Raw genomic sequence first — 26,187 nt, 5'->3', positions numbered from 1 at the left:
TTGGGGAAAGTTACCTGTTAGGTAAGGCAGTACTAAGTACTCTAGGCAGTACTAGGGACTCTGGAGTGCAAACCGGATCTTCCGGTCAGTTTTGAGTCCAGTTTGGTAATTTGTGTCATAAGCCACTCAGTTGGGTCTTGGTAGACCATAGCCTTCTGTTCTTGGATTTCAACAAAGAAATGGCAGGCCAGGTCAAACCTTCCGCTGTTTTGAAAGTTTTGGAAGATTTCTGGATGCTATTGAGAAGTTATTGCATTTCGATTCAGAGTACTGGCTGGGGGGATTCCTAAATTGCTACGTGCATACACATACACAGTCTGCAGTACGTAGCTCTGGTGTTGGATAAGGCAGGAACAAAGAGTGTTTCTTTATACTCACTGGTATACCATGAAATCAAAAGTCCTGTGTGTGGGGCCAACCAACCACATCCTCAGAGCAGAAATGAACCAGCCTTACATTAAAATATGTCTAGGTTTCACTGGACATGAAAGCTGTGTTCACTGTAACACTTCAGCCTGGGTTTCCAGGACTATTGGAGTCTTTGAATGCAGTGGTCAGTAGCAAACATCCTGTGTACTGAGAAGTGACCATTTCTCACATGTTTCACCTGCATCACTACCTTAACATGGGTTTCTGACCTTTGCTGCTGGAGTCTGATGCTTCTACTCTGTTATGCAAAGCACCAGAAGATGAGTCTTTGGTTAACTTAGGCCACAATTAAATTTTGTCTACCATCATAAGATAATTACAAGCTCAGCATGACACACAAAGAACTGTGGCTTCACAGATGAAGAAAACAGAGGAAAAATCATGCTGTGAAAGGGGAAAGCTGTTCATATTAAAAGAGTGAAGATTAGAAGCGAAAACTCAGAAAGTTATTGGCAAAATAGACTTATTTTAGAGACATCTCTTTCCCCACCTTTCCATCCATGTGAAAATCTTGTGTTTAATGTGTTAAAATTTGAGAGATCTGTAAGGTCTAAGAAGGAGTGCAGCATGAGCTCAAAGCATACAGTAACAATTGTCTTGTGCTAAAAGAGCAGAGCTTGTTAATCAGAGATGGCTTAAGCACTACAAAGACATTTGCCCCATGCTTCTGTGACATGATGAGAATTGCTACACTGTACAAATACTTACTTAACATCTGAACTTCTGTTGTTTGAAGTGGAGGCATAAGGGCATTTTTAGGTCATTAAATAACAAAACTGAGATACAATGGACTGTCTTGTGTAATGCAATATATAGAGAAATCCATACAGAACAAGGAGTAGTATTGAGCAAAATGTGCATTCAGCAATGTAGTGATGTAACTCCTACTTCATCTTTCTAAGTATTTACATTTTTTACAGTATTTGGAACTGAGCAGCCTGTATAATAGCAATATATTAATTTCTGCAGCCAAGTCCACTAGATTTGACTAGTGTTTGTTTTAAAACTCAAGATGAGTTAATATATGCACTTGTGAAATGCTTGTTGTCTGCACTTTAGTGGTAATGCATTGTTGCAGTGATTTGAGAAAAAATAAATTGAAGGTAAATGCAAAAACATAGAATTGCCAAAAGATTAATTAGCTGAAAGCAATTTCAAAGTAAGAAAAAAACCCAAATGCACAAATTATTAAATTCTTTTTTTAAAAGTAATTCTATATGTCAGAATCTGATGGTCTGAGACACTGAATGACAGTTGTAAAAACTATAGGAAAATGGTTATCGTATGGCATTGAAATTGCCATTACATAGGGAGAGGCTAAAAGTTCTTGGCACAAATAGCAACATATGGGTTCAGCTCCAGGAGAAATTGTAAGAGAGAATTATTTTCCTTCCATCCACTTAATTAGACTTACACAGGACTTAATATAACCCAAAATCTCTTCATAGAAAGGAGGACTGAGATAGTCATGTAATCTGCCTGTCTGAGGATTTGTACTTGCAGTGCCTTAGCTATGAGAAAAACAAGGAACTGAAACAATCTGCTTTTATTTTTGGACATCATCATCTCATGGGAGCAGGACCTGACTTTTTTACTTTCAGTGACCTCCAATGCAGTGACTCTTTTTCTAAAGTATGCTGGTCTCGTCTGCATTTCAACTACATTTCACACAAATTTTATATTAGGATGGCACCAGTTCTTTTGCAATAATAATTGAACAAAGTCTCAATGAAGGGACTCCAACGGCAATGGTGAGAGCCAAAAAGCCCCCCAAACTAAAAACATTATTGTGTGCTAAATATGTGCTTTATAAAAATGAATGTCTTGCTTCTAAAACTGGTAAAAAGGAATGTAGCATTCACAAGTCCTACTACTCCTACTACTCACAAAGCCAGTGGTTAGCTAAGTTTAGACCATGTTATCCCAATTTGTACTTTCAGAGACAGTAATATTTTTACTAATCCTGGAGAAGTCAACAGTAACTCGACTTCAAGTAGGAAACAAAATACTCATGCATACTCAAGTAAAGTAGCCTCCTTCAACTGCGCAGCAGAGGATGTCAGGCTAATGACAGAACTATAAGATCAACTTTGGTACTTCCAGGCTTCAGTACTTCCAGTATTGCTGCTGACAAATGCAAACAGACTGGAGGCAGACAACCTGGCAGTGCCATGGCCAGAAATCGGAGGGGATGAAGGCTGGACTGGCCTCGTACTGAATAGATGGAAAAGCTGAATTTGAACATGCACATGGATGCTTTGCTAGAATTTGATTTACTTATGAATGTCACTTGGTTTTATCTTCCTTCTGACTAGAAGATTTTTTTGAACCACAGAGTGTTATTCTGTATGAAGTGATAGTATCTGCAAGAGAAGATAAGGTATTCTCCTAAGGACTAATTGCACAGCTTGACTTTCTAATTTGTTAGAATAGATGAAAACTCCTCACAAAGGGGAGCACAGGCTTAAAAGTGCTGGCAGATTTTTCTACCTCATTTTTGAATAATAAAACAAAGCAGACACAATCATGATCTACTTGTAGATAATTTGCTAGTCAAAAGATTAGTTGAACAAATTGTTCCTTCTGGGATGTAAGTTTAAATAAAAATTAACACACCAGAGAGAATTTTTCTTGAGATGTTTATGACAACAGGATATCTGGTAAGTACTAAGCAAGAAAAAAACAATTACTTATCTCTCCTTTTAAATATGTAGCAGCATGAAAACATGGTCCTTAAGCAAGCTGGTATAAGATTGAAGTCATCCCTGCTTTGAGCAGGGAGTCAGACAAAGTGATCTCCAGCTCTCCTTCCAACTTAAATAGCCCTTGGAGTCTATCAAATGCCCTCAAATAGTAAGGTTATGTAAAAAGTCCTTCTCAGGTCTAACACCAGAGATGGGCTCAGACTTTAGTGGAAGAGGCGAGGTCCTTTCTGACCACCACAGTTTATCCTCATCCTCAGGTTGCCCCATCCTCAGGTTGGCCCATCAGGCCCCATCTGCCTTGTCCTCACCTCCTACCTTACCCTGTGACAGCACCTGGTTTTGGCTTGCTATTATTTATCTGCAAGCACCAAGTGGACGTGCAGCCCCTCAAGAGTCTGAACCATAAAGTAACAGGATGCTGTGTGACAAATGAAGGCAGTCAGAATGAGGCCACAACAGGGAACCTGTCCTCCCTCTTCCTCAATTCCGTCCTACTCAAACGCATCCCCGTGACCACAGCAGCGCTCTTCCATCTGCTAAGGGAGCTTCTCTCATCTCCTGTTACCCTCCCTCTGCATACACATGTGCCTGCATGTGGGCTGCACACTCCAGAAGGCAGACACTGCTGGATTCTAATCCCCTCGAATTCTCTCATGGATTAAACCTCAAATCTTTAACCCTCCTTAATTCTGTGGTAAGTAACACACGTCCTGGCTACATTGTTTTACAGCTGAAATAAAAGTGAAAGACAGACAAAACGAGATGTCTGAAAATCGATCTATGCAGCAAGTGGAGAGAACATTAAAGCATTCTGGGTTATTTTCTCCTCCCTTCACTTTGCCCAGGGCCTGATGAAGCAAATTCCACTGTCTGCAGCAATAAAAGTTGCAGGTACATGTGTTACCCTCCACCTACCTGTAACCCTTCAATGGCCAGTTTGAGGATCGATGGTGTAAGCTTGGAGGCTTGCTTGAAGGAGAAGTTGCTCCAGTCTATAATTAGAATGAAGCCATTTATCTGAAGCTCCTGATCTTCAATGAGCACTTCCAAGGAAAGCAGAATTGCCCGAAGGATATCTATGAAGGAGTTCCTAAAGCAAAAATAGAAAAAAAATCAATGGTTGCAGTTGTCTTCAAACCTCAAGATACTCAGTTTTGCTATGGGTGGGGCATGAGTGAGAGACAGGGATTTATTCTGGTAGAATCCTGAAAAAGAGTTGTTTCAGAGGTGTCTTTAAAGAGCTCCTGCTCCAAAACTGCTTGGTGTAATAAGTCCTGCTCACTGATGGATAAAATAAACACTGAATGAGATCTCCTCCATTTTGCTAGTAGTCCTTTCAATAGACTTTAGCTAAGCTACATTGGGAAACTATTTTTCTGTGATAAAATGAAACAAATTCAAGCTATCAATTTAAATCCTTGCTTGTTTGGGTATACTTTACCAGTTTGTTCCCCTTCTTCTTACCCGTTTTTTGTTTCCCTTATTTTCAGAAAAGGAAATAAAACAGTACACTATTAATATAAAAGGTATCATACAACTAGGTTCTGTGCCTTCCTGCTTGAGTGCAGGGAATGATCCAAGGCTTTACACAATACAGTTTGACAGTTGCCTTATTTTTGCAAACCAAATGCAACATGAAAAATGGCTACATACGCTCAAAAGGAGACCTCTTTATTAATTATCAGCTACAGTAGGCCAGCTACAAGGCTTCCCTCAGCTCTGGGAGAATAATTAAAAATCTTGGAGGGCCTGAAGCATATAACAAGTAAAAGAGAAGAAAGTGCTGAAATTTTTTTCTTTAATGTGAAAGTCTGCTTTGGGAAGCCTGGGCTGCTTACTACTTCCATTTCCTCACTACTTCCATTTCACAAAAGCAAGACTTGGACATTTCAATGACTAGTCCATACTTATACCCAAGTAAGCTGAATTAGGTGCTCTCCCCATTTGTCCTCATTAAGATGATTTACAAACAATACATTCTATTAGAGAGCAATATGCAAGGAAAGCTTCACAAAGTGCAGTTTAACCTTGTGTAAAATGAAATTGTAATATATTGCTAGTGCAATCTGCTTTACCTCAGCATAATTCTCGTTTTCATGAGGCCTGAGGTCTTTTACAGGAAAGGTTCATACCATGTTCTCCCTTGGAGATTTTAATTTAGTTCTTTTCTGCTGTTTTCATCCATTTAAAACAAATCCTCTCAAACCTTCAAGAGCAGTGTTTCAAATTCTGCCTGACATAAAAAAACGTATGTGCAGTCGAAACAAATTTCTCTACCATTGGCCTCTACCCCTGAATGGCATGTACACGTATTAATTTCTATTAAAAGTAAATGGTGAAGTGTTGTCTGATTCTTTCTCTTTTCTCTCAATAGGTTTTGAGTGGAAATGTACGTTCCTTCTCTAAAGACCTGATCTCTTGTAAAAGCTGCTTCTGCACTCTGCCTTTCTGCAAAAGTTAGAAGCTTCTCTGAAGTATAATTCAGTTGGGGCAATAAATTGAGCTTATTGAGCTTAAAGATACCTAATATTGTTCTTGCTGCATACCAAGTCACCCCTCCCTCATTTACAGTTACATGGCAACCTTGACCTTTTCAAATCCTAGAGAGAAGCTCTGCTAAACAACTAAAAGAAGAAGTACTTCCTTAGTAACATCCGGTGAAGGCATACTGATTGGATTGGCAATTGGCATGTACTTTAAGTCTAAATTTATTTTGAAAAACTGTGACATACTACCTACTGCTTGGCTCAAATGGTAATGACTTTCAAGCAGCAGCATCAGACAACCACACTTGGTGAAAAAAACCCAAATATACCCTGTTCTAGGGTGACTTTATGATGCTTATATCCCCACTCATCGCTTCTGTTTATGCTGGATATTAAGTTCTGCACCTTTAAGACTGGTTCTGAGAGCAAAGGGGGGAAAGAAGCATAGAGTTTGTTTTCAGAACTGCATTCGCTCCTCCACATTCCTGCTCCTGGACCCAGAAGAACACCAGGAGCTCACACCTGTGGCCCACCAGGGCCTGGGACCAGCATTTCCAGCACCGGAGGGAGTGATACGAGACTGAGAGAGCTGAGCTACAGACCACATAATGACTTTCTGAATTTGCCATCTCTTCAGAACAGCGAGAGGTTTTATTGCTTAATATTATTTGGTTTTTTATGCTTGTGAATACTTTGCTGGTTAAATAGACAGGTTTTTTTCCACTTTTCTCCAAAGAAATCTTTTTCTGAACCAGTTGGGGGAGGGGTCACTTGAATTTGCTTTCTAGAGGGATCTCTTTGGAAGTTTCCTCCCAAATTTACACTAAACCAGGACATAGCCCTTGACCATATCCATGTACTATGTCCTACACTATCCCAGCATCCTCCTTCAGGGTGGTCAGCCTTCCAAAAGAACTGCCCCATGGATGCTCCCAGACATGAGCAGTGGCTCCAAAAGGGTCCTTACACACATGCCAGCCTTCTTTGCGCTCTTTTTGGCAACAATTTAAAATTATATCATTGACTGGCTACATTGGAGAAGATGGAATAATCATGACCTCAATCCCGTAGCTTCAAAACCTAGAATGAACTGGATGGACAAAGGTGTTAAACAGGCTGCGTTGTGACAAATTAAGGTTTCATCCTTCATTTGTGGCAAGAAGTTTTCTTAAGACTGCATTCAAATTTATATTCATGATCCTGATAGCACTGATGATTTTAAAGTGTGTGTAATGATTCCTGTGTGACTGTCTGGAAATGGTGGATACAAGACATCTTCTCTAATCCACTCAAACTCTAAATGACAATGGAAATATTTCAGTGCAAAATCTTCCCCTTAGACTTTGTGCTAAGGAATTCCAGTCTTTGTTTGAGTGTCTACATAAATCGCCAATTTATCAAACAATTACTCACCTGTACTTTCCTATACTTTCAGTGGAAATTATTTACCTGGGAGATACGGCACTCAATTTTCTTAGTTTGCAACTAATCTGGCTGTGCCTGCCTATATCCCTCCTCTCTCTATGTATTTGCAATTTGAAGACATGGTGTAGGAAATAACTCAGAGCGAGCACAAAGATGTTTTTCTGATGAGTACAGGGAGACACAAAAGCAGCACACAAGTCCTCCAGGTGGGTTGTTTGCAGACACACTGTTCCATGAATGCAGAGCCTGGATAGAAATCAGACAGAGTGCCACTTGAGTCTGAAGCCCTCTGCTCTCGGGTCTTGGGGCTTTGAGACAAATCATTCAGCTGTGTGACTGATTTGCATCCAAATAATTTTCTATGCATTAACACAGAACCACTTTTTATTAGTCCATCACTTTTGTTCCTTTGCTTAATGTTCCCTTCCCTTCCTCCAACCCCCCTCCTCACCAGTTTAACCCTCTCATACAGAAAAAAAAAAAGGGAAATAAATTGCAATTACACAAAGGGAAATGTGTAAGGTCCTGTAAGGATTCAGCATGGAGCCTACTGAAGTGAGCCACTAATGAGTTACGAAAGAGTTGCACAAGCCCCAGAAAGAGAAAAAGGAGGAGGGAGAGAGTGTGCCTATCTGACTTGGCTGAATGGAAAGGCACCACAAAAGGGACTCTTCAAATACCCTTTGGAAAATAGGAAGTTAGCCCAACATAAAGTAGTGGTAAGGAACAATAATGGAACACAAAAAATGAAGATGGTTTAGCTGAGGGATTTGGTGGGGAGATTAGCCAAAGGCAAACATGAAAATAAATAAGAAGAAATTACTTAATTATAAGAGGTGTAAGCAGGCTGTGAGAGAACCAGAAGGCTCAGTGGAGTACCAGGGTGCAATGGGAACAATTAAAGGGGATAAAGACATTGCAAGGAAATTAAATGCTCTATTTGCATGTATCTGCCACCAATCATTTTGAGGAGATCCGTGGATAATAAAGCTGAGGGACTGTTGGAAAATAAGGGGTCAACTAAGACATACTGAAAGAAAGTGATACATTTTGGAGAAGACAGCATCAGTAAAGGCTTTTGATATTACTCCTTCTGAAAAACTAAGCACAGGCTCTGTTTTAGGCATGCTAGTGAAATTAATTGGATTATTCAGGTAGTTAAAAGTACAAATGTACAGAAGTACTGGCAGCTGAAGCCATTAAGATTGTCTGGTAGTAAGCAAAACCAAACTGTCGCTACAAATCCTGACTGTCCCACGAGACAGCAGACTAAAAAAGTTTGGACCAGTGCCGCTATCTTGGCAGTTGCAGATAATTCAGCTTCATTTCCCTAAGCTAATATGCAGTAAGAGCCTCTCTCCTCTAATACTGAAAAGGTATCCAAAGCTCCATAACATTTGGCAAGCTGCAAACACAGCATAGATACAAATCAAGTAAGAGACCACATCTTGCTTTGTTCCCTCCATGAACAAAAAGTCACGAAGAGAGAAAAAAATGCATATTTAGCTTCTAAGTGGGGAGAGCTGACACTGCCCTGCAAGGAGGATTCCCAATGAGAGTCAAACACAAAAGAGGAAGCAGAAAAAAAGCAGAAACACATCTTCAGGTTGCCCCAAATTATTCGAGCTAGTCCAAGTTCAAGAAGCTGGTTGCATCTCAAATTCTGTGTTTAGTTTTGGGTCTCTCACTACAAGAAGGACACTGAGGTGTGGAGCAGGTCTATAGAAGGATAATGGCACTGGTGAAGTGTCTGGGTCACAAGTCTTGTGAGGAGTGGCTGAGGGAGCTGAAGGTGTTTAGCCTGGAGAAAAGGAGGCTCATGGAGGTCTTACTATTCTCTGCAACTACCTGAAAAAAGGTGCCAAGGTGAGGGTCAGTCTGTTCTCTCAGGTAACAAGTGACAGAACAAGAGGAAATGGCCTTAATTTGTTCCAGGAGAGGTTAAGATTGGATATTAGGAAAAGCTTTTTCACTGAAAGGGTTGCCCTGGAGACATATTAAGATGTGTAGATGTGGCACTAAGGGGCATGCTTTAGTGGTGGACTTGGCAGAGCTGGGTTAACAGTAGGACTTGATGATCTTAAAGGACTTCTCCAGCCTAAATGATTCCATGATTCTATGAAAAGCTTAGAAAGGGAGACATGAGCAACACAGCAGATCCATGCAAGTGAACAAGGAGAACCCAGGAAGGCACATTTTTAATTGTTCCCAAACACAGCCGAGGTATGTTATCCATGAAATATGAATAAAACAAAGCCCCTGGAATCCAGTCAACAGTGGGCTTTGAAAAGCTGTTCATAAATCACATGAACTCATTTATTTCATCAGATTAAATTCTCCTTTCTGCTCATGAAGTATTGATAAGAAAGCCCCGCACTTCCTTTGTTGTATTCTTGGAAAACATCTGTGGTTTTTTAATGTGCATATTTATTTTAGAAAATTAAACCTCACCCCTACTGAAATCAGTACTGGAAATTATTAACACACAGACCTTGAGGATTCATGTCTTGATTCAAATTCATGATCCTGAGTAACTACCCTGCCTCTCTGGCATCAGAGGGAAATGGCAATCACTCTAGGTGCTGCAAGACCTGATCTTCACAGCTTATCACTTTTGGTGAGGAAAGGTCTCTCATGTGCACAATTCAGGGCAGCCCTTGCCTACAGAATAATCAGGAAAAATAAGTTCAGAATGAAGAATCACAAATTAGCATGGTGACTCACTTGATTAATCCTGCTCTAGAGAGGATGACCAGTCAAACAGAGGAGCTCATGGCTGAGTCAAACACTGAGGAGGGCTTGTCTCCTCTGTCTGAGGTCTGAATAGCACATATATGTGCAGGAATTAGCAAAGCTTGCCTGCAACCCAAGGAAATGGGTTGCATTAGCAGCAAATGCTTACAAAGAATACCTTGACCTGCTGTAGGTAACTTTCTTCATAGAATAATTTAAGGCCATATAAACTTGTTAGCTGCAAGAAATATGAATAATTCACTGACATGCAAACTGGAAAAATTATTACACAAAAATATAAGGGCAATTTCCTTATTTTGTGGGGTACCAAACTCTTCTATGTCATGCCCAAGCTAAATTACTTTTTTTTTTTCTCTGTCAAAACAGAATATATGCACAGGAAACTCCTACTGAGTAAAACACGGGTTACATTAAGTTAATGTCAGAGCTCCAAATTCATTCTCCTGTCGCATCCAGCGTAGCTATCTTTGGTTGTTCCAGTATGTCAGCTTCAAACAAGCATCTCCCCTGTTTTGTAATGAAAAGATAGCAAGTTTTTCCCCACAGCATCTGTGTCATTCTATAAATAAAATTCACAAGTAACTTTACATCCAGGACAACAGACTGGATAAATAGGTGTACTGTTTTTTTCTTCAGAAGAGCTTATCCAGCAATGCATTGAATATTAGAAAGAATAGCATAGACTAAGCTGAGATCTGAACTGTATTTCACATTCCTAATGTTAGAAATGCATGGCTTAGTTTATAACTGAAAGAAGGCCTTTCACACACACATATCTGGCTAGCTTTGAATTCCTGCTTAGAATGAGCTGGAAGCCTCTGCCACAGCCAGTGAAGAGGAAATGTACAAGCCTGAGAAAAAAAAAATTGCATCATTTTTTATTTCTTTTTATCATGCAAAAATTGCCTCTCAGCGACTTCCTTGAAGATATAAAAAATTTTCCCTTGTTATGTTTCTGCTAGATGTTCTTGTACATAAAAGTATTATGAGTTGGGCTTTTTTTGCTGTATGTTTCCACTTCAGTTGGACTCCATAGCAACCAATAGCCCACGAATTACACATTCTGCATTCAAGTCTGCACTACGAACCTCCTCCCACATGCACTCATGCAATATTGCAGGCACCCTTACCAAATGAATACTTTGTCCCTGATGTTAATGTGACTGAGCAAGGACCATTTCTTACATGTAATTTGGCTGACAAACAGGGACCTTCACAGACCCTGGGTTTTGGGAGGGAGACTGCTGGTGGTGGGGCTCTTCAGACAAATGACAGAACCAGCTTCCACTCGAGGGAAGCTGGCATCTGTTCTTTCCTTTGCCTCAGCCCACAGAAGAGTCACACCATTTAGCAGGGGATGAGTCCAAGATAACGCACAGATTTTTTACACTCCCAAGACTTAAAATCCCTCCCAGAGCTCTCCAGAAACTTGATCCCAAACAGAGCAGGCAACTGATTGCCATCTATCACAGCACAAGTTCTTTGGCTGCTCCTAAGGAGTTCCTGTGGATGCAGCAGGGTTTGGCTGGCCTCCCATGAGCAGTGTACAACTCTGCTCAGCAGCCTGCTGCTGACACAAAAGGCCAGAATTCAATCTCAAGTGCAATAGAACTGTTCCTCTGGCTGTGGGTTTGGTTTATTCCTTTAGGAATTAAGTATTTCTGAGATTCACATTGCTGGTTTTCTCACCTTTTTAGCACCCAGGGCCATGTCATGCTTGCACACCGTGTAAATTTCTCTGTTGAGAAGGAGTAAGTGACAATCACAGGCTGTGTGTTATGATATTGTGGAAATTATTAAACGCCCCATACTACAACCCCGAAGTGCAATCAATAAATCAGTTTGACAGAGCCACTGCTGTAATGTGCCTGGCTATTCCCAAAGGCAGTGTCCCCTGCGAGGAGCATGGGGAAGAGAGGCAAAGAGTTCACTCCAGCATGAGCAGAGACAGGAGTCCACGGTGGTTTCAGGTTAGTGGCCTCCACTGTTGGGAATTTAGGAGACGACTTGTGGTAACACACAGCTCAGGATCCCATTTAGGAGGTGGTTTTTAATCTCCTGTGGTGATCTCACCAACGCTGTGATGGTTTCCTCAAAGCACAGCTGTAGTAATAGAGAACAAAACGAATGGCTGGTGCATGAATGGCTGTGGCCAGAATCATTAGGATTGATGACCTCTGTTGTTTATTTTACTCTGTGTGATTTCATAGCCTTTTCTTATTCCCTCTTGCATCCTTGCATCACACTAAGCTATTTGCTCAATTTCTTGCACCACTGCATTTCACAAGTTAATTTTTCATCACAGAAAGGGAAAGGATTTTATTTTGAACATTATGAAGCTACTGCTTAATGGCTGAAAGCAATTATACAGTTCCTTTGCTTTGTTGTTGGAAGGTACAAATGACACCACTGATTCAGCTTCCTTGGCATCATGTTTTCTCTGTGTGATTCTACTATGTCCCCTCTAGCTATATCTCCTCTGCATCTTCAACATCTTCCCATCTGAAACAGCCCTGAACTTTTTCTTCTCTCCTGATTCAATCACCTCACTTGTTCATAACACTAATGAATTCCTTTCATTGCCTTTTCTTTTTCTTTGGTCAGATAGTTGTATTTTTTTACGTCCACTTCTTTTTGAAACAATACAGTATAAAGTGAATTTCATATTCAAGGTGAGTTTGGAATATCAGGATGCATAAAAGAAATCATTACGTTTACCTATTTGTTCTCCATCTCATCCTTAAGGCAGCCTAACAATCAACTTTTTGGACCACCTCTGCACAATAAGTACAATTCTTAATTATGGTGTCCATAATGACATAATGCTTTTCTTAAAAGGTTAAATGTAATTGAAAATCCAGATGGAAGTGCACAGAGTTCAGAAAGAATGAAAGACCTCCATATCAGATGTGGCCATGTACTAAAATCCAACATTTTCTTTGACTTCATTGCACAATAATGCTGCTTTTCTAGGTAATTCTACAGATTTCCACAATGTTTGCTATTCCTCACTAACTGACATGACTTTTCATTTATTTTTTGTCACACCACCATTCATCTCACTTGCCTGCCAAAAGATTACTACTGGGCATTATGACAACATAACGTTGCCACTTGCAAATCCTACTCTCGGTCTAAAGTATCAGGACCCCTTTTAGTTACAAAATGGAACTTCTGCTACATTAAAAAAAATAATTAAAAGTTCACAGGAAGATCTTTTATTAGCTAACCAAATGGCATATTAGCGTATTTTATGTTAAAGAATTCCAAGAAAATTATTTAATTATCCCTTTGCTGGCCAACAGTCACTCTTACAGCAGACTTCAATGATGACTTGATCAAATAGTAAAGTTAACATCAAATAACTGCTCACCAGTGCACTTATTTTGAGAGTGCTGTGTTCAAAATGACAAAACTCATATCATTGTTTGTGGACATTAAAACAGCACCTGGTTACTCATCCCAGAAAGCCTCAAAAAATGTATCTATCTCTTGAGATACATTTAGGGTAAGAGGTTACCAGGACATGAGAAGAAGTGGTAGAAAGTAGAAATGCAAATATACATTAGTAAGCATCTAAACTGGCTGTTAAATCAGGCAAACAGCATATACTTGGCTAAGGCTACTACAGAAAGTAGCAGATATTGGAAATATGTACAAAACTCACGTCAATCACAGTAAGGTTTAAATTTGTTTTAGTTAGAGCTCTTCAGGGCACATAAAAGACAGACACGAAAATATTCTAATCATTTCTTATAAATAAATGAAAAATTGTGTCAAGTATTATATGTCATAGAGGTTTCCCACTGGAACAATAAGCAACTTTGATATAGCTGACAAGATGGAGGAACTTGATATTATTGGTGTAGAAATAATCACTGGGGAACTCAAAACAGATGCAATAAAGATTCATAAGACAGCAGTCTAGAAAAAAATTACCCGCATGTCTCTGCAGAAACAATGTTGAAAACTTGTTATGATGATTCAAGTGGACAGGAGAGAAGGACCAGGAAAAAAAATGAAACTGTGTAGATTTATGTAATAAAGACTGATAAAAGTATATAGAATCATGGTGCTGCCAGTCACAAAGAAACCACTTTGCACAGTTATACTGAAAAGGATATACAGTGCCATGAAGCTCAAGAAAAATGAACATTTTCACCCTAGCTCCTTTTGAGTGGATCATATTTCACACAACTTCATTGAAGAAAGTGAAGGAATGAATAGCAAAAAACATTCCCCCTTAAAAGGAAGATTTATTTTTTCTCCACAGAAAGAGCAAATAAGCCACTTCTGTAGAAGACTGCAGACTTTACAGAAACTTTAGCAAGGTAAAAATAGGTTGTGACACATTTGCTCCAGATTTCGTTGGGTATCCAACTTCCTGTGTGGACAGCAGCAAACAGAAGGTACTCTGGGAGGTCTGGATTCCACAGACACATGGCTCCCCAATATGTCAATCAACAAAATATGATAACTGAATGAATTTTATAAGTAGCTGGTAGAAAATTAAAATTATGGAATGACACCATCAGTCTCAACCATACAACGTTGCAGTAGAAACCTTATGTAATCCTGTAGGCAGCATGCATGACCACCACTGTAACATCTCTGGCAAGTGCAGCAACTGCTCTTTTTGAAGGGGAATTACTGAATACAGAAAGCAAATATCATCAGCGCTGTTCTGTATGGTGCTAACGAGCCTTTCACATTTCTGTGTGGATGGCAGCAATGGAGCAAACCCAAAGCCTAACAAAAGCTTAATATCTTTTTTTTTTTTCTGTGGATTTTGCTACCGCTTAGGCAGAATTGGTTAGGTTTGAGGAAATGAAAACGGTTGAGATCCTGAGATGGCTGCAAGCACTTGATCCTGTGAAAGTGAGGATGTGAGTATTCCTGGGATGTGCAAGGTTCCTTTGAAAAAAATAGTCTTTTGTAATGGGTTGGGGTTTTGGGGGTGGTTTTTTGCCTTCAAATTGCAAATTACAGTTTCCTGAGTGAGCTGAAGGTCAAAGGAAAAAGATGTGAGCCTAGCATAACTCCCCTGAAAATTTTCCCAAGCAGCAACCTGAACAAATTAATGTCACTGGCCCAGCTCATTTAGAAATACAGCAGTGCTGAGACTGGCCTTCTCAAAATAGATGAAACAATTACAGAACAAAAATCTTAAAGTTCAGGCTGCAAATTGAAAATTAGAAACTGCCAGGGTTGCAGTTGTTTTCAAAATGCCTTTTGTGCAGGATCAGGGGACAAAATAAGCTAGAATCAATTTTTAAGATATTATTTTAGATGATCACAGAAAGGAAAATTAAACTTATTTTAAAACTCCAAGACCAGTATTCATAATTTTAAGTACTTTAATTTATGTGAATGCAGAGGCTTAGTACATTATTTCTTCATTATTAAAAAAAACCCCAAAAAACCAAGAAAAAAGAGAAAAAGGATTTGTCAATCTACCTGAAGAAATTGATCAATGCTTCACTTATAGTTCAGTATCTGGATTTGAAACCTTAAATTTCTGAAATAAACTCTGCCTTTTAACTAAGGTTTCTAATTCTATGATCTAGCAGCATGAAGGATTTTTCTTGAATGGGATAGGGTAGACCTTGGTGTAACATGCTGACAGCAATAGTGGGTAGTAACTGCTTAAGCTGAGATCCCAAAGGCAACAGAAATAGAATTGTGGAGCCTTGCATTGGGTGCATGGTAATGGAGAAAAGAAGCCCAGCCTGATATCCTTATTCCCTTGAAGCCAGTACAGTTTTACAGCACATGCCAGCAATTCCCAGCAGGGTACAGATGAGGGTTGCAGGTGTAGTGCAGTCCTTGCCTTGGAATAATAATGTTATATAATTAGTTTGGGGAGACCATCAAATTTTCTTAGGACTTTCCAGAGAAAAGTTATCTAAGTGGTTCATACACTGTTAAAGGGAGTGGAGCTGAAAAGAGAATTTCCCACAAATTGCAATGTTAGGGAGTCTGAAATAAAAGTTTCACTATTTTCTTATTAAAGAAGTTATCAGCAACCTCCTAAATTACTCTGACCTCTAAACGATGGAGTATATTTATATGTGCGGTTTCTGGCAACTGCTGGTTTTTGGTTTGCTGTTTCTGAGGGAAAGGGCTGCCTTTTGAGTTTCTAACCAACTGGAAACTGTAAAATTACAATGCAATTAATACTCTTCTATTTCTGTTTGTATTTCTTTTTATTATGAAGCTAAAATAATTAATTCAAACTAATTTTTTCACACCTCTAATAAGAATTTCCATATAGTCAATACAGAGAATTACTGAAGAAATGTGATTAGCTGAAGTCACGACTCTATACTGCTAATTCAATTATAAAATAATTGTCAATGAAGAAACATATGCAAGAATTAAGTTCAGGACATAATAGGAAAAAAAATGAGTGCTTTTGAACTCAATGCACAGTGATGTCCTGGCAGACTCCGTGCTGGTATTTGAAGAAAGAAGCTCTGGAATGAGATAGCTGGAGCAATCAGGACTTCTACTCCAAACACAAGCACTGAAATAAAGCCACAAGACAGCAAGAAGGCCCTGTTTTGTCAAAAGGCAGCCAGAAAGAGGCAGAAAAAGGATCAGCAGAAATTACCACAGCAAACATAGTTGCATGGCCTTGAGAAAGATTCCAGAAGAAGAACTTGATATTAGAGGCAAATGTGTAAATTTTGAACAAATAAATCACTGCTTGTTTTCACTTCCTCTTATTTGTGGAAAACATTTACATGTTTATCTTTGGACTAGCTTTTTTACAAAGAATACCTAATTTTTCATATTTTCCTTTCCATAAAAAAAAAAAAAGAACCCAAAAAATCACCCAACCAACCAACCAAAAGAAAAAAAAAAGGAACAAACCAAAAAATTTTTAATTCTTTTTTTTAATCTTTAAACTTTTAACTTTTTTTAAAGATGAAAAGCCTGCTTTTCAGGAGATGTCATCAGAGATGTTTTCATGGTATCATGGGATGATTTGTTAAAATTTCCATGTTTCTTAATACTACACTGATTATCCTTTTTTTGTATGTTATTGTCTCACAGTTTAGACTATATTGAAAGGGGAAAATCAGGTAGGGACAGTCCATTTTATAGATCTCTGCACAGCCTTAGGACACATTCATTACAACATCAGAATTAATTTTCATAAAAGTAACAGTAGTGCATACTTCTCTTTATTCTAGATAATATTTTGACTTCACCAAAAGATTACTAAAAAGGCCTTATGCAGTATCAAAGAATAACTACAAGCCATCAAGTCTTTGCAAAATTATTCCAATTATGTTGCCATTAGTTTCACTCCACAAAAACACATTTCAGACTCTCTGTGATTGTTCATCTTGATCTGGCAGAACCCTTGACCGCTCCATTCCCTTGCATTAGGCTGACTTAGCTGTAGTTAATATTTTGGGACAGTGTTTAATGGCCAAGTAAATGCAGTCTTTTGTTTCTGCATGAGAAGTATACTGATTCATAAGATACTTAAGTGAATGTCTAAAGCAAGGCATATCACTGGTGTCGTTGCTGATGAGCCCACAGAATGCCACAGTTATCTGTATCTTAGTCATTGCAAACTTTTTTTTAATATTTGGAAATTGAATTCTGTTTAGTATTTGGGATAATTTTGCTTTTATTCTGTATATCCACTGTTTACTACCACATTTTGTTGAAGTAAATTTATATATATAGGAATAATTGAATCACACCTCTTATTAACTTCAACTTGTATGACATTGTCATATTTTTCAGACTTCTTGTTGCACTGTTCTTCTGACTCAGCTTAGACTTGGCTCTTGTGCTTGTACTTAGGTTACAGGACTAAAGGTGGGTAAAGGTGAGTAACTCCTGCTGTCCTGCTGACAACATTCCTGTAATACTGCCCAGACTCTTTGCTTCCCCAGTGGTATCACTTTACTGTATATATTTCACTTGTAGTCCATTCTTTACCTTCAAATCCTTTTGTTCCCAGTCAATATTAGTTACCCATGACCACCTGATTTAAGAAATCAAGAGGTGAGAAAATCCCAATAGAGACAAACCTGTCAGCCAGGACAAAACCAATAATGGCAGGTGTGTCTGCTGTCTCACAATTCTGCTTGGCTTTTAACCTGGAGCTTACATCTGCTAAGCCTCTTTCTGAAGTAAATGCCAAAATGGTCCTGATGTACTTTTAAATGATTCATATAAAATGTTCTCTGAAAGAAAGTGAACGTGCTTGTACCTGTGTATACATTTCAGCAGACAATAACAATAAGATGCTGGAAAAAGGCACTAATTGGCAGCACAGCATACACAAATTGCCATTTTCCCCAGACTTGTAAAACTCTTTTATTCAAACAGAATTGAAGGCTTTATCAGAATAAAAGTGAATTTAAATTGCAGGAGTCAGATAGAAGTAGCTTACATGTAAATGAGAAACTAAGAAATGGAAAAATTTCCCACCATCTCTCCCTAGGTCGGAGTTTACTCCTCCTCCTTTTTTATTTAGGTTTTAAATGCAGTAGATTTGGAAGCAGGATTTTTGCTCAGTCTCTCTCTTTGACTATAAATCACATTTCTTCTTTTGTACCTATACAACAGACAGGTAGGATTAACCCTGGGAAAGCAAGGCAAGGCACACTTATGGAAAAACTTTGCAAAGCAGGAACAGCTTAGAGGAGCACAGCTCCAACAGGAGAGGACAAAGATTACTCAGATAGAGTTATCACCCTGGTTAGAAATACCCATACAAAAGCAATCCTGTGTGCTATCACGCAGCCTAGCACTCTGAAGTGGCGTAGGCAGCACATATACTCTGCAGATTGATCTGTGCACATCTAAAATACATGACTGGCATCTCTTGGATTTGCTGTGAAAGGCAGTCAGGACGAAGGAAACAGTGAAATATTTGGCCATGGCAAGGGGAACAAATGTTTTTGATCACACCATAGCAGTGGCCTTGTGTTGTTGCCCCTTTTTTTCACCTATGTTACTTCATTCATAGTTGAATTTATGGAATTCAGTTCCTCTACTGACATGTTATAAAACCAGAGAAGCTGAGATCACAATTTTGCAGAAAGGAGCACAGGACTATCTGTAGGAAAGGAAAGGGGATAGCTTGTAGCTGGATCACAATGAAGAAAAGCATAGTGGTTTAAAAAGTTTTAAAAACATTCTTCCTGCTTCATTAATTTAGACCATCAGGTCTTGGTGCAGTATGTGAGAATATGTGTGTTTTAAAGTACACTTGAGAGGGATTCTATGGGATCAGACCAAAAGTTCTCCTGCAGGAATAAGAAGAGGTTTGATACACAGCAGGTTGGCAAGGTTAAAATAGAGACCACAACAATCTGACTCTGAAAATCAAGTAATTTTTTTCTTATGTATGTTGATACAGCAGTCACTAGCTTACGCTTTCAATCAAATATTCAATTTTGATCCCTAAAGATGTATTATGGGATATTACATAAATACTCCATATACCCTTTTCAAATAGGTTGTTTTTGAACCTCTAGCATCATAACTTTAATGGTGCTGTGATTTATATTGCATGTGTGAAAGAAAACTGGCACCAAATATGTTAATACATGCACAAACAAGTGCCATCCTCTGCAATGGCATGGTGGAAAAGAGATACCATCTCACTATAAAGAAAAACATATTTGCATATTATCTTCCTCCTTAAAATGAATTTGTAGTAGCTTTAGTTTGCTCAGCATGGACAGGTTTCATAAGCAGTTACATAGGAAATAGTGTCAGCAGGAGGCTAACTGGCTTGCTTTGCCCTCTGTCCCTGCAACAAATGGACCCTCCAGGAAGTTTCCAGAGATGAGATTATCATGGTCTGTGAACAAGGGATAGTTGCTTTTTGCTGCCTCTGTGGTTGCCGCACTTATTAAAAACAAAAACTGTGTGAGTGCAATCAGAATTTAAGACCAAAATTTCCTCTTTCTTAAGAAATTATTCCATTTTCACTTTTTTAGAAACCAAATCTCCAGTCATGGCATATTAATTATGATGCTCCAACTCTTTTATTGTTTCAACCATGACAAAGGAGGTAAAATACAGAAGACCTTTAACAATTCAATTTTTAATCTGATTTATTGGAATGACTTTACTCCTCCATCCTTTTACCTGCCCTCTATTCTATCTGCTTGGTTAAATTTTTAGGAGTACGTGGCAGCTAGGTGCTTGTGCCACTTAATTTCCAACATCACTGAGAGCTTCCCATGGTCATGGCAACCACAGGACCAACCATGTCTCCCTCATCCTCCACCTTCATCATGGCAAGGAAATGCCCTGAAGCAGGGTGACTGTGGTGACAGGGTACAATTTACCCCAGCGTGCTGTTCAGGTATTCCATGGAATTGAGCAGCCACCACAACATTCACATCCTGACTCTCTGCTGTAACTCCTGTGGGATCCTATGGTCTAACAGCTCCAGTTCTTAAGCATCCCTTGTGCTGTTCTGAGGGTTCTGAGGGAATTGGAGGATGCTCAGCACTTGCCAGAGTGAAAAAAAACAGATATTTCAATGTAAAATGCAATTGATACAGGGCTCAGAGTTCAGAGGAAAGAGTCTAAAATAAATCATGGCCTGGGGAAATAATATATCAAGGAGGTATTAAAATTTTAAAATTTCAAATGTATTTAAGGATTCCAGCTCAGTATTTTCATTCTTTTCTGATGCTTCTACTGCATGTAGCTTATTAAATAGCTGGGCAGAGAATTAATTTTTTTTTCCTTCCCTGACTCTTTTCAATCTGTTCCTGCTGCAATGCCTGAATTTGCCTTGGCTGCTTTTAGTTAGGTTGGCAAGTTAGAACCTGATCAGAATATTAGATATTTAGAAAACTTGATTTTAGGAGTGCTGTGACAAAAAAAGTGTTCTGGTCTCTTCCTACAAAGATTCACCTTGAGAAGCTGCTATTTATAAGAACGTTCATTCATGGTTTGCAGCAGTCTCCAAAGTTCAAAAGAGCAAAGAACCATGTGAGATGGCACATAGCTTGGCTTCCTACTATTCTGTGGATGTAGCTCTGTTGTGGTGCTCTTTTGCTGATCCAATGTATGAGGATGACATATACAGCCCACGTAGGACTGAGGGTCATTCTTTTAGGGACAAGTGCAATCACAAATGTATGCAGTTTCTCTTTTCTTACACCAAGACATAAACTCTTATGCAAAAATTGAGTATTTTCAGAGTCTGAGAAGAAAAGCAGGGGATGTCTATATGTGCCTATGTGTTTGCTGTGTGTATGTGTGTGCCTATGTGCTTGTTGTGTATGTGTGTTTGTACATTTTTCTTTATCATCTGACCTTCTTTCCACTTTATAAAGCATGGGAATTGGATTGGTTTCTTTTTGCCTCAGGAGGAAGGTGAATAGAGCCACTTTCCAGTCTGCCCTATATTTTCCTGTGTTATTCTGGGGGAAAGCTCCTGCAACTGTGTTTCTCTCCCCCAGGCACTGTCCTTCACAGCTCTTCAGTCAGCCCTCAGCCCAACACCATCCAGTCACCTCTTTCCTCTCAAAATGTGTTTGATTGCCAATCCCTCTTCATGGATTTTTTTTTTTCTTTTCAGTAAGGCTTATCTCATTCTTCAACATATGCTTCATAACTTTCCCAGCTGTTGTTTTTCTTTCTCTTTTTTCAGACATTTTCTCTGTCTTGGATTCCCTTCGTAGAGCAACACAGGGTTCTCATTTGTGTATGTCATCCTGCTGTCATTCAGATGGGCTACAATTGCCTTCCCAAATATGGCTTCCATAATAAATGGTACTAACTGAATTAAGTTGCTGCCTGCAAGCAAATTAGAACATTTCAAGACAGAGCTTCTTCTTTTCTTCTTTGTCCAACATCTAATTTGCACATCTGTTACTCTTCTAAATGAGTATTATACTTACGCTATGCTGCCTTCCCTACTATCCTGAATTCTGCTACCATTTCAGACCAGCTAAATAATGTAAGATGAATTATTCTTTTTTGTGCAGCACGCTTCTAAACTTTTTATTGGTCAATGCAATGCTTGAACCACAATGTCAATCTGCATTACTGTAAGCGTCTCCCAACACAGAATCACTAGCTCCTAACCAAACCCAAAGATTTGATGTGCAAAAATCATTATGGTGTTAGGGCTGGCTGCACTTCAGCTGTAATCTCTCATGATAAACAGACACGAGGCTGAGTTATTGCCACAGTTCGCCTGTGGCTATAAATCAGTCTCAGCAGATGTTTATTACCTCATATTCTATTAAGCATCTGAGACTAGGCTTGAAATGTATTAGAACAATCAACACTTGAGACGTATTCTTTTATACCAACAGGATCTGATGATGACAATACCCTTGTAATTACACCACTTTGAGCATTCTCAGGAAGGACATACTTGGGTTCTATTATGATCCTTTAAAATATTTATAGCTGTCGGTTTACCTCTGTGTTAGAATATTTCCTTTCCGTTTAGTGAGTCCACTGTCCTACAGAATGGTAAGTATCTGGCATTTGAGATGCTCTGGGTAATAAAAGACAGTTTATGGCTAGCAGTTGACTTGGGATTGTATGTTGTAAACAAAGCAGCAGGTTTTCTCTGTCTGACTCACAGAATTTTTGGAGCTATGTGACAGCTTCTAAGGCACAGACATGAAGACAGAAACTAATTACCATCTTACTGAAAAAAAAACTATGAAAAATATTCTGCTCTCTACCCCAAGTGCTATTTGCAGAGTATTGTGATTGGAGTCTTTCTTCTGGCTCTCTACACAAAAATAAATTTTATGTTGGCTGAACAACCTTGAAAGCAACATTTTTGCTTGGAAGATTAATGAACACCTTCTGCTGAATTACTTGTTCACCCAAAGCTCCGTCTCCTTGGTGGATGAGCAGCTTGTGTTAGAAGACAGTAGCAAACATAGGAACAGCTGTGGAAGCTACTGAAGGCCTTCCTCAATCCAACAGCTGAGAATGCCATCTTACCTAACTTCTTTAAAAGCTTCAGATTCAGTACAGGTGGATCAGAGGAGTGAGGGCTTAGATTTGGTAAGAGTGAGGAAATGAAAAAATGTGAGAAAGAGTATTTGTATTCCAGCACATGGAACATTTTTTTACATTAAATCCTTGCTCAGGTCTCATCAAAGTGTGTGTACACATTTGTTTGTTTTACAGACTGGAATTTTTTATCATGCAAACAATTCAATCAAAAATTTCATTACGTGATCAGTTTGACATCATTATCTGTCTTTATTGCTGCACAAATTTGCATTCAAAATAAAGTGCTCTGTAAGAAGCGGTGTAAGTAAAGTCTTTGTGGGTTTCAGGTGGGTTCACACTTTGAGTTCTGATCAAAGTGAAAAATGTCCCTCCCCTGTACTAGTTTACAGTAATATAACTCAACAGGTTTTTTCGCCCTCACTTCTCTTTCTTTTCTATTCATCTGCTCATTTTCATTTATTCAATATTAAATAAGTGAAAATGAAGGTATTGAATATGTGATTAAATTTAACTAACAGATCCAAAATATACTATGCAGGAATTAAGAGAAAGTGATGACATCATCTTTAAGAAATCTGCCTGAACAATGGAGAGAAATCAAACCTATGCAGAACATGCTAAATTAGTCTAACTCTGAAACTTGATCAATCTCAGCCAGTGGTTTGGCAATAAGAATTATTATCCCTTGTGGTTTTTTCCCTGTCACCAAAGAGGTTTTGATCAAAAAATCATCATCATATTTTTGAACCATGTGGAAACAAAAATAAAATTCTTGCCAATGAACTTTGCAGATGTCACAAACCTCTTGAAATGATAACTGGGGAGCAGGACTTGTTTAGCTCTGCAGAAGAGCATGAATCACATGCGAGACTGTGCCCACATTATGGATGAGAATGTATGACACATTTACCACTGGCATTTGTATTTTAGGAAACTAACTTGAAAGCAAATTTGAGCTGAACATGAGCTCAAAATGGGATAGAGTAGTTAAGAACAGAGTGACAATCTTGTATCTAAAAGGAGGAAACTACTGAACAGATGAGATAGAGTTATCACTTCATGATTTATTAGTGAAAATTTTTATTTAGTTCATCTACCTGCACCTTAGCAACAACACTAAAATGATAGGAACAGTCCAGAAAAGAATGATGAAGGGTATTTTAAACCTGGAAAATCTCCCCAGTTCTGAGAGTAGAGAAGTTAAAACTGTTTAAACTTTAGCATCTTAAATGTATTGTGATACATTAATCTAGTGGATAGCCTTGCAGAACATTATCTTTACTGTGCTGGCTGCTCAGAGGTGTGTTCTTTACCTTGTGGACAACAAAAAGTGTTTTTTCCCCTTGAGGACAAGGGTGTTAGCTGTTTTACTTTCCCCGTGGTTGAAGGTGAACACAAGAACCTCTGCTGCAGAGTCACAAATGCAGTATCTTCTTGCTGCCTGGCAGAGACTTACCCGAAAGTGCCGCCTCCCCAGTGAACTCAAAAATAGGTTAAATGTGACGTGGTCAGGACACAAAAGTACAAACATGGGAAGCTGGTTTTGTGGTACATTTAAACTAACATGATCTAGCAGCTTGAAGCTGAAGCTGGAAACATTGAGACTGGAAATTAAAACTAGTTTGCTAGAAATGTCAGGTCTATCAGCTGCATTCTGGTGGCTGAAATTACAAATGTTTCTAGAAGCTTACATGGAAATTCTATCTTTGATACAGGGAATACCTTAGAAACATCTTGGATCTGATTTGTCCAAGAAGTCATATTACACAAATAATGACATTTCCTGTTTAAAATCAATGTATTTATAAGTGCAGAAAGTTTCAAGGTTTCTTCTGCCTCTTTGACATGTGCCAACAGCAACCATGCATACCAGGCACATAAATGGTAAGGATGTCTGGACTGAAAATCAATTTATGGACTATAGCTAGTCTCATTTTCACAGACTCTTTAAAAATTATTGTTTCTTTATAAATAACCTCTCATAAATTAGAATTTGATCATAAAGAAAGAGAAGGCAAAGCCAGTGGCAAATGAGACTAAAGTAAGGAAAGGCAGGCTGAAGGGTCAGCTCTTACTCTTGCATGTCAACATCATGGCCGATTCCACTAGCATTCAGCTGAAATGTGAGCTTGTGAACATCTTGCCATCACTGAAGACACGTCTGCAGAAAGGTTGCCCAAGACAATTTATGTAAGATGTGCACAATGCCTTTTTGAACTTCTTTGTGAAATTTGTGTTTCTTCTGGTCAATAACCTGCTCCCATGCGGCTTAACAGGACATTGCACTCACCATTTCCTTCTCCTTAACAGATTTTCCTCTTGTTGATGTCTTTAGACAGCAAAAAAGGAGGAGGATGTCCATTTACTTACAGCCCAAATCCTGTCCCAAATCCCTGTTGCACCTGGAGTGCCACAAAAGCCCAGAGCAAAAACACTTCTTGTCATCTGAATCCACAGAAGATATGAGGTTCAGTGGCTGAACTGAGGTAAAATTTGCATATGTTTTTTAATGTCACTGAGGATTCTTAGGAAAGTACATCCTGTGCTATTTGCCTCAGCTTTTTTTCCTTGAAAGTTAAAATTATATTTTCAGAAACGTGCAGGGTTGGTTTAGTTTTTGCACACCCAGACATACACACAGACATACACATACACACACATGGATGCATATTAAAGATCTTGCAGAAAATACGAGCCAAAATCTAACAGGAGTCATTATTCTGTTGAAATTTCATTGCAGGAGCCTTAGACACCAGCACTCTCAGCTTTCCAAGAGCAGGACCTGATGTACCAGGTTAATCACAAAGATTCATTTTGTTGAGGGATCAGAAACCCAAAGCTGGCTCTATGTAATACCTAAATCCCTTAATGCAACCAGCAGTTCCACTGTGCTTCTGTCCTCTAAAGCTGATGCTTTCTATTAATTCCAGATACCTGTGCATTCATCTTTCTCTTCAGGCCAATTGCTAACAGAAGAGTTCTGGGGTTGAAAGAAAGGCAAACTTGCAGTTCCGAAAGACAGGAGATAAACTGCTGGCCTGTTTGTAGGTAATAGGACTTTTATTACTGCCCTCTGTTCACCATTTAACCAAACATGTTTGATTAAGAAAAGTTACACTTCTGTATCATTTTCTGTACATTTATTCACATGCAAATGAAAATCAGAAACACTTCTGAACTCTGCTTTTCACATGTTGGTGAAAGGTTTTCCCAGAAAACTAAAACCATTAAAAGTTGCAGGCATATGTGTATTGTTCTCTAATAATTTCTATGATGTAAAATCAAAGCTCCAATCTATTGACTCCTAAGGATAAGACTTTTTCATCAAAAACTTTAGACCATGGCAAGACAAAATCCTACCTGGAAATCATCAGAACTGATGGTACTTAAAACCTGAATCCGAA

The 26,187-nt window shown here is 38.8% G+C and overlaps 1 protein-coding gene across 1 annotated transcript in view; it reads right to left on the bottom strand.

Moving 5' to 3' along the window:
• The window catches only part of CLVS1 (clavesin 1), a 99,398-nt gene that overhangs the window by 61,463 nt on the left and 11,748 nt on the right, over positions 1–26,187 (bottom strand). The window contains exon 3 of the mRNA XM_038128868.1: positions 4,050–4,224. Coding sequence (XP_037984796.1) covers positions 4,050–4,224 — 175 coding nt within the window. The remainder of the gene's footprint in view (positions 1–4,049; positions 4,225–26,187) is intronic.

The sequence above is a fragment of the Motacilla alba genome, chromosome 2 (assembly GCF_015832195.1).
Source record: "Motacilla alba alba isolate MOTALB_02 chromosome 2, Motacilla_alba_V1.0_pri, whole genome shotgun sequence".
In the NCBI taxonomy this organism is placed as follows: Eukaryota; Metazoa; Chordata; class Aves; order Passeriformes; family Motacillidae; genus Motacilla; species Motacilla alba.
This window is presented reverse-complemented; position numbering and strand designations above follow the sequence as displayed.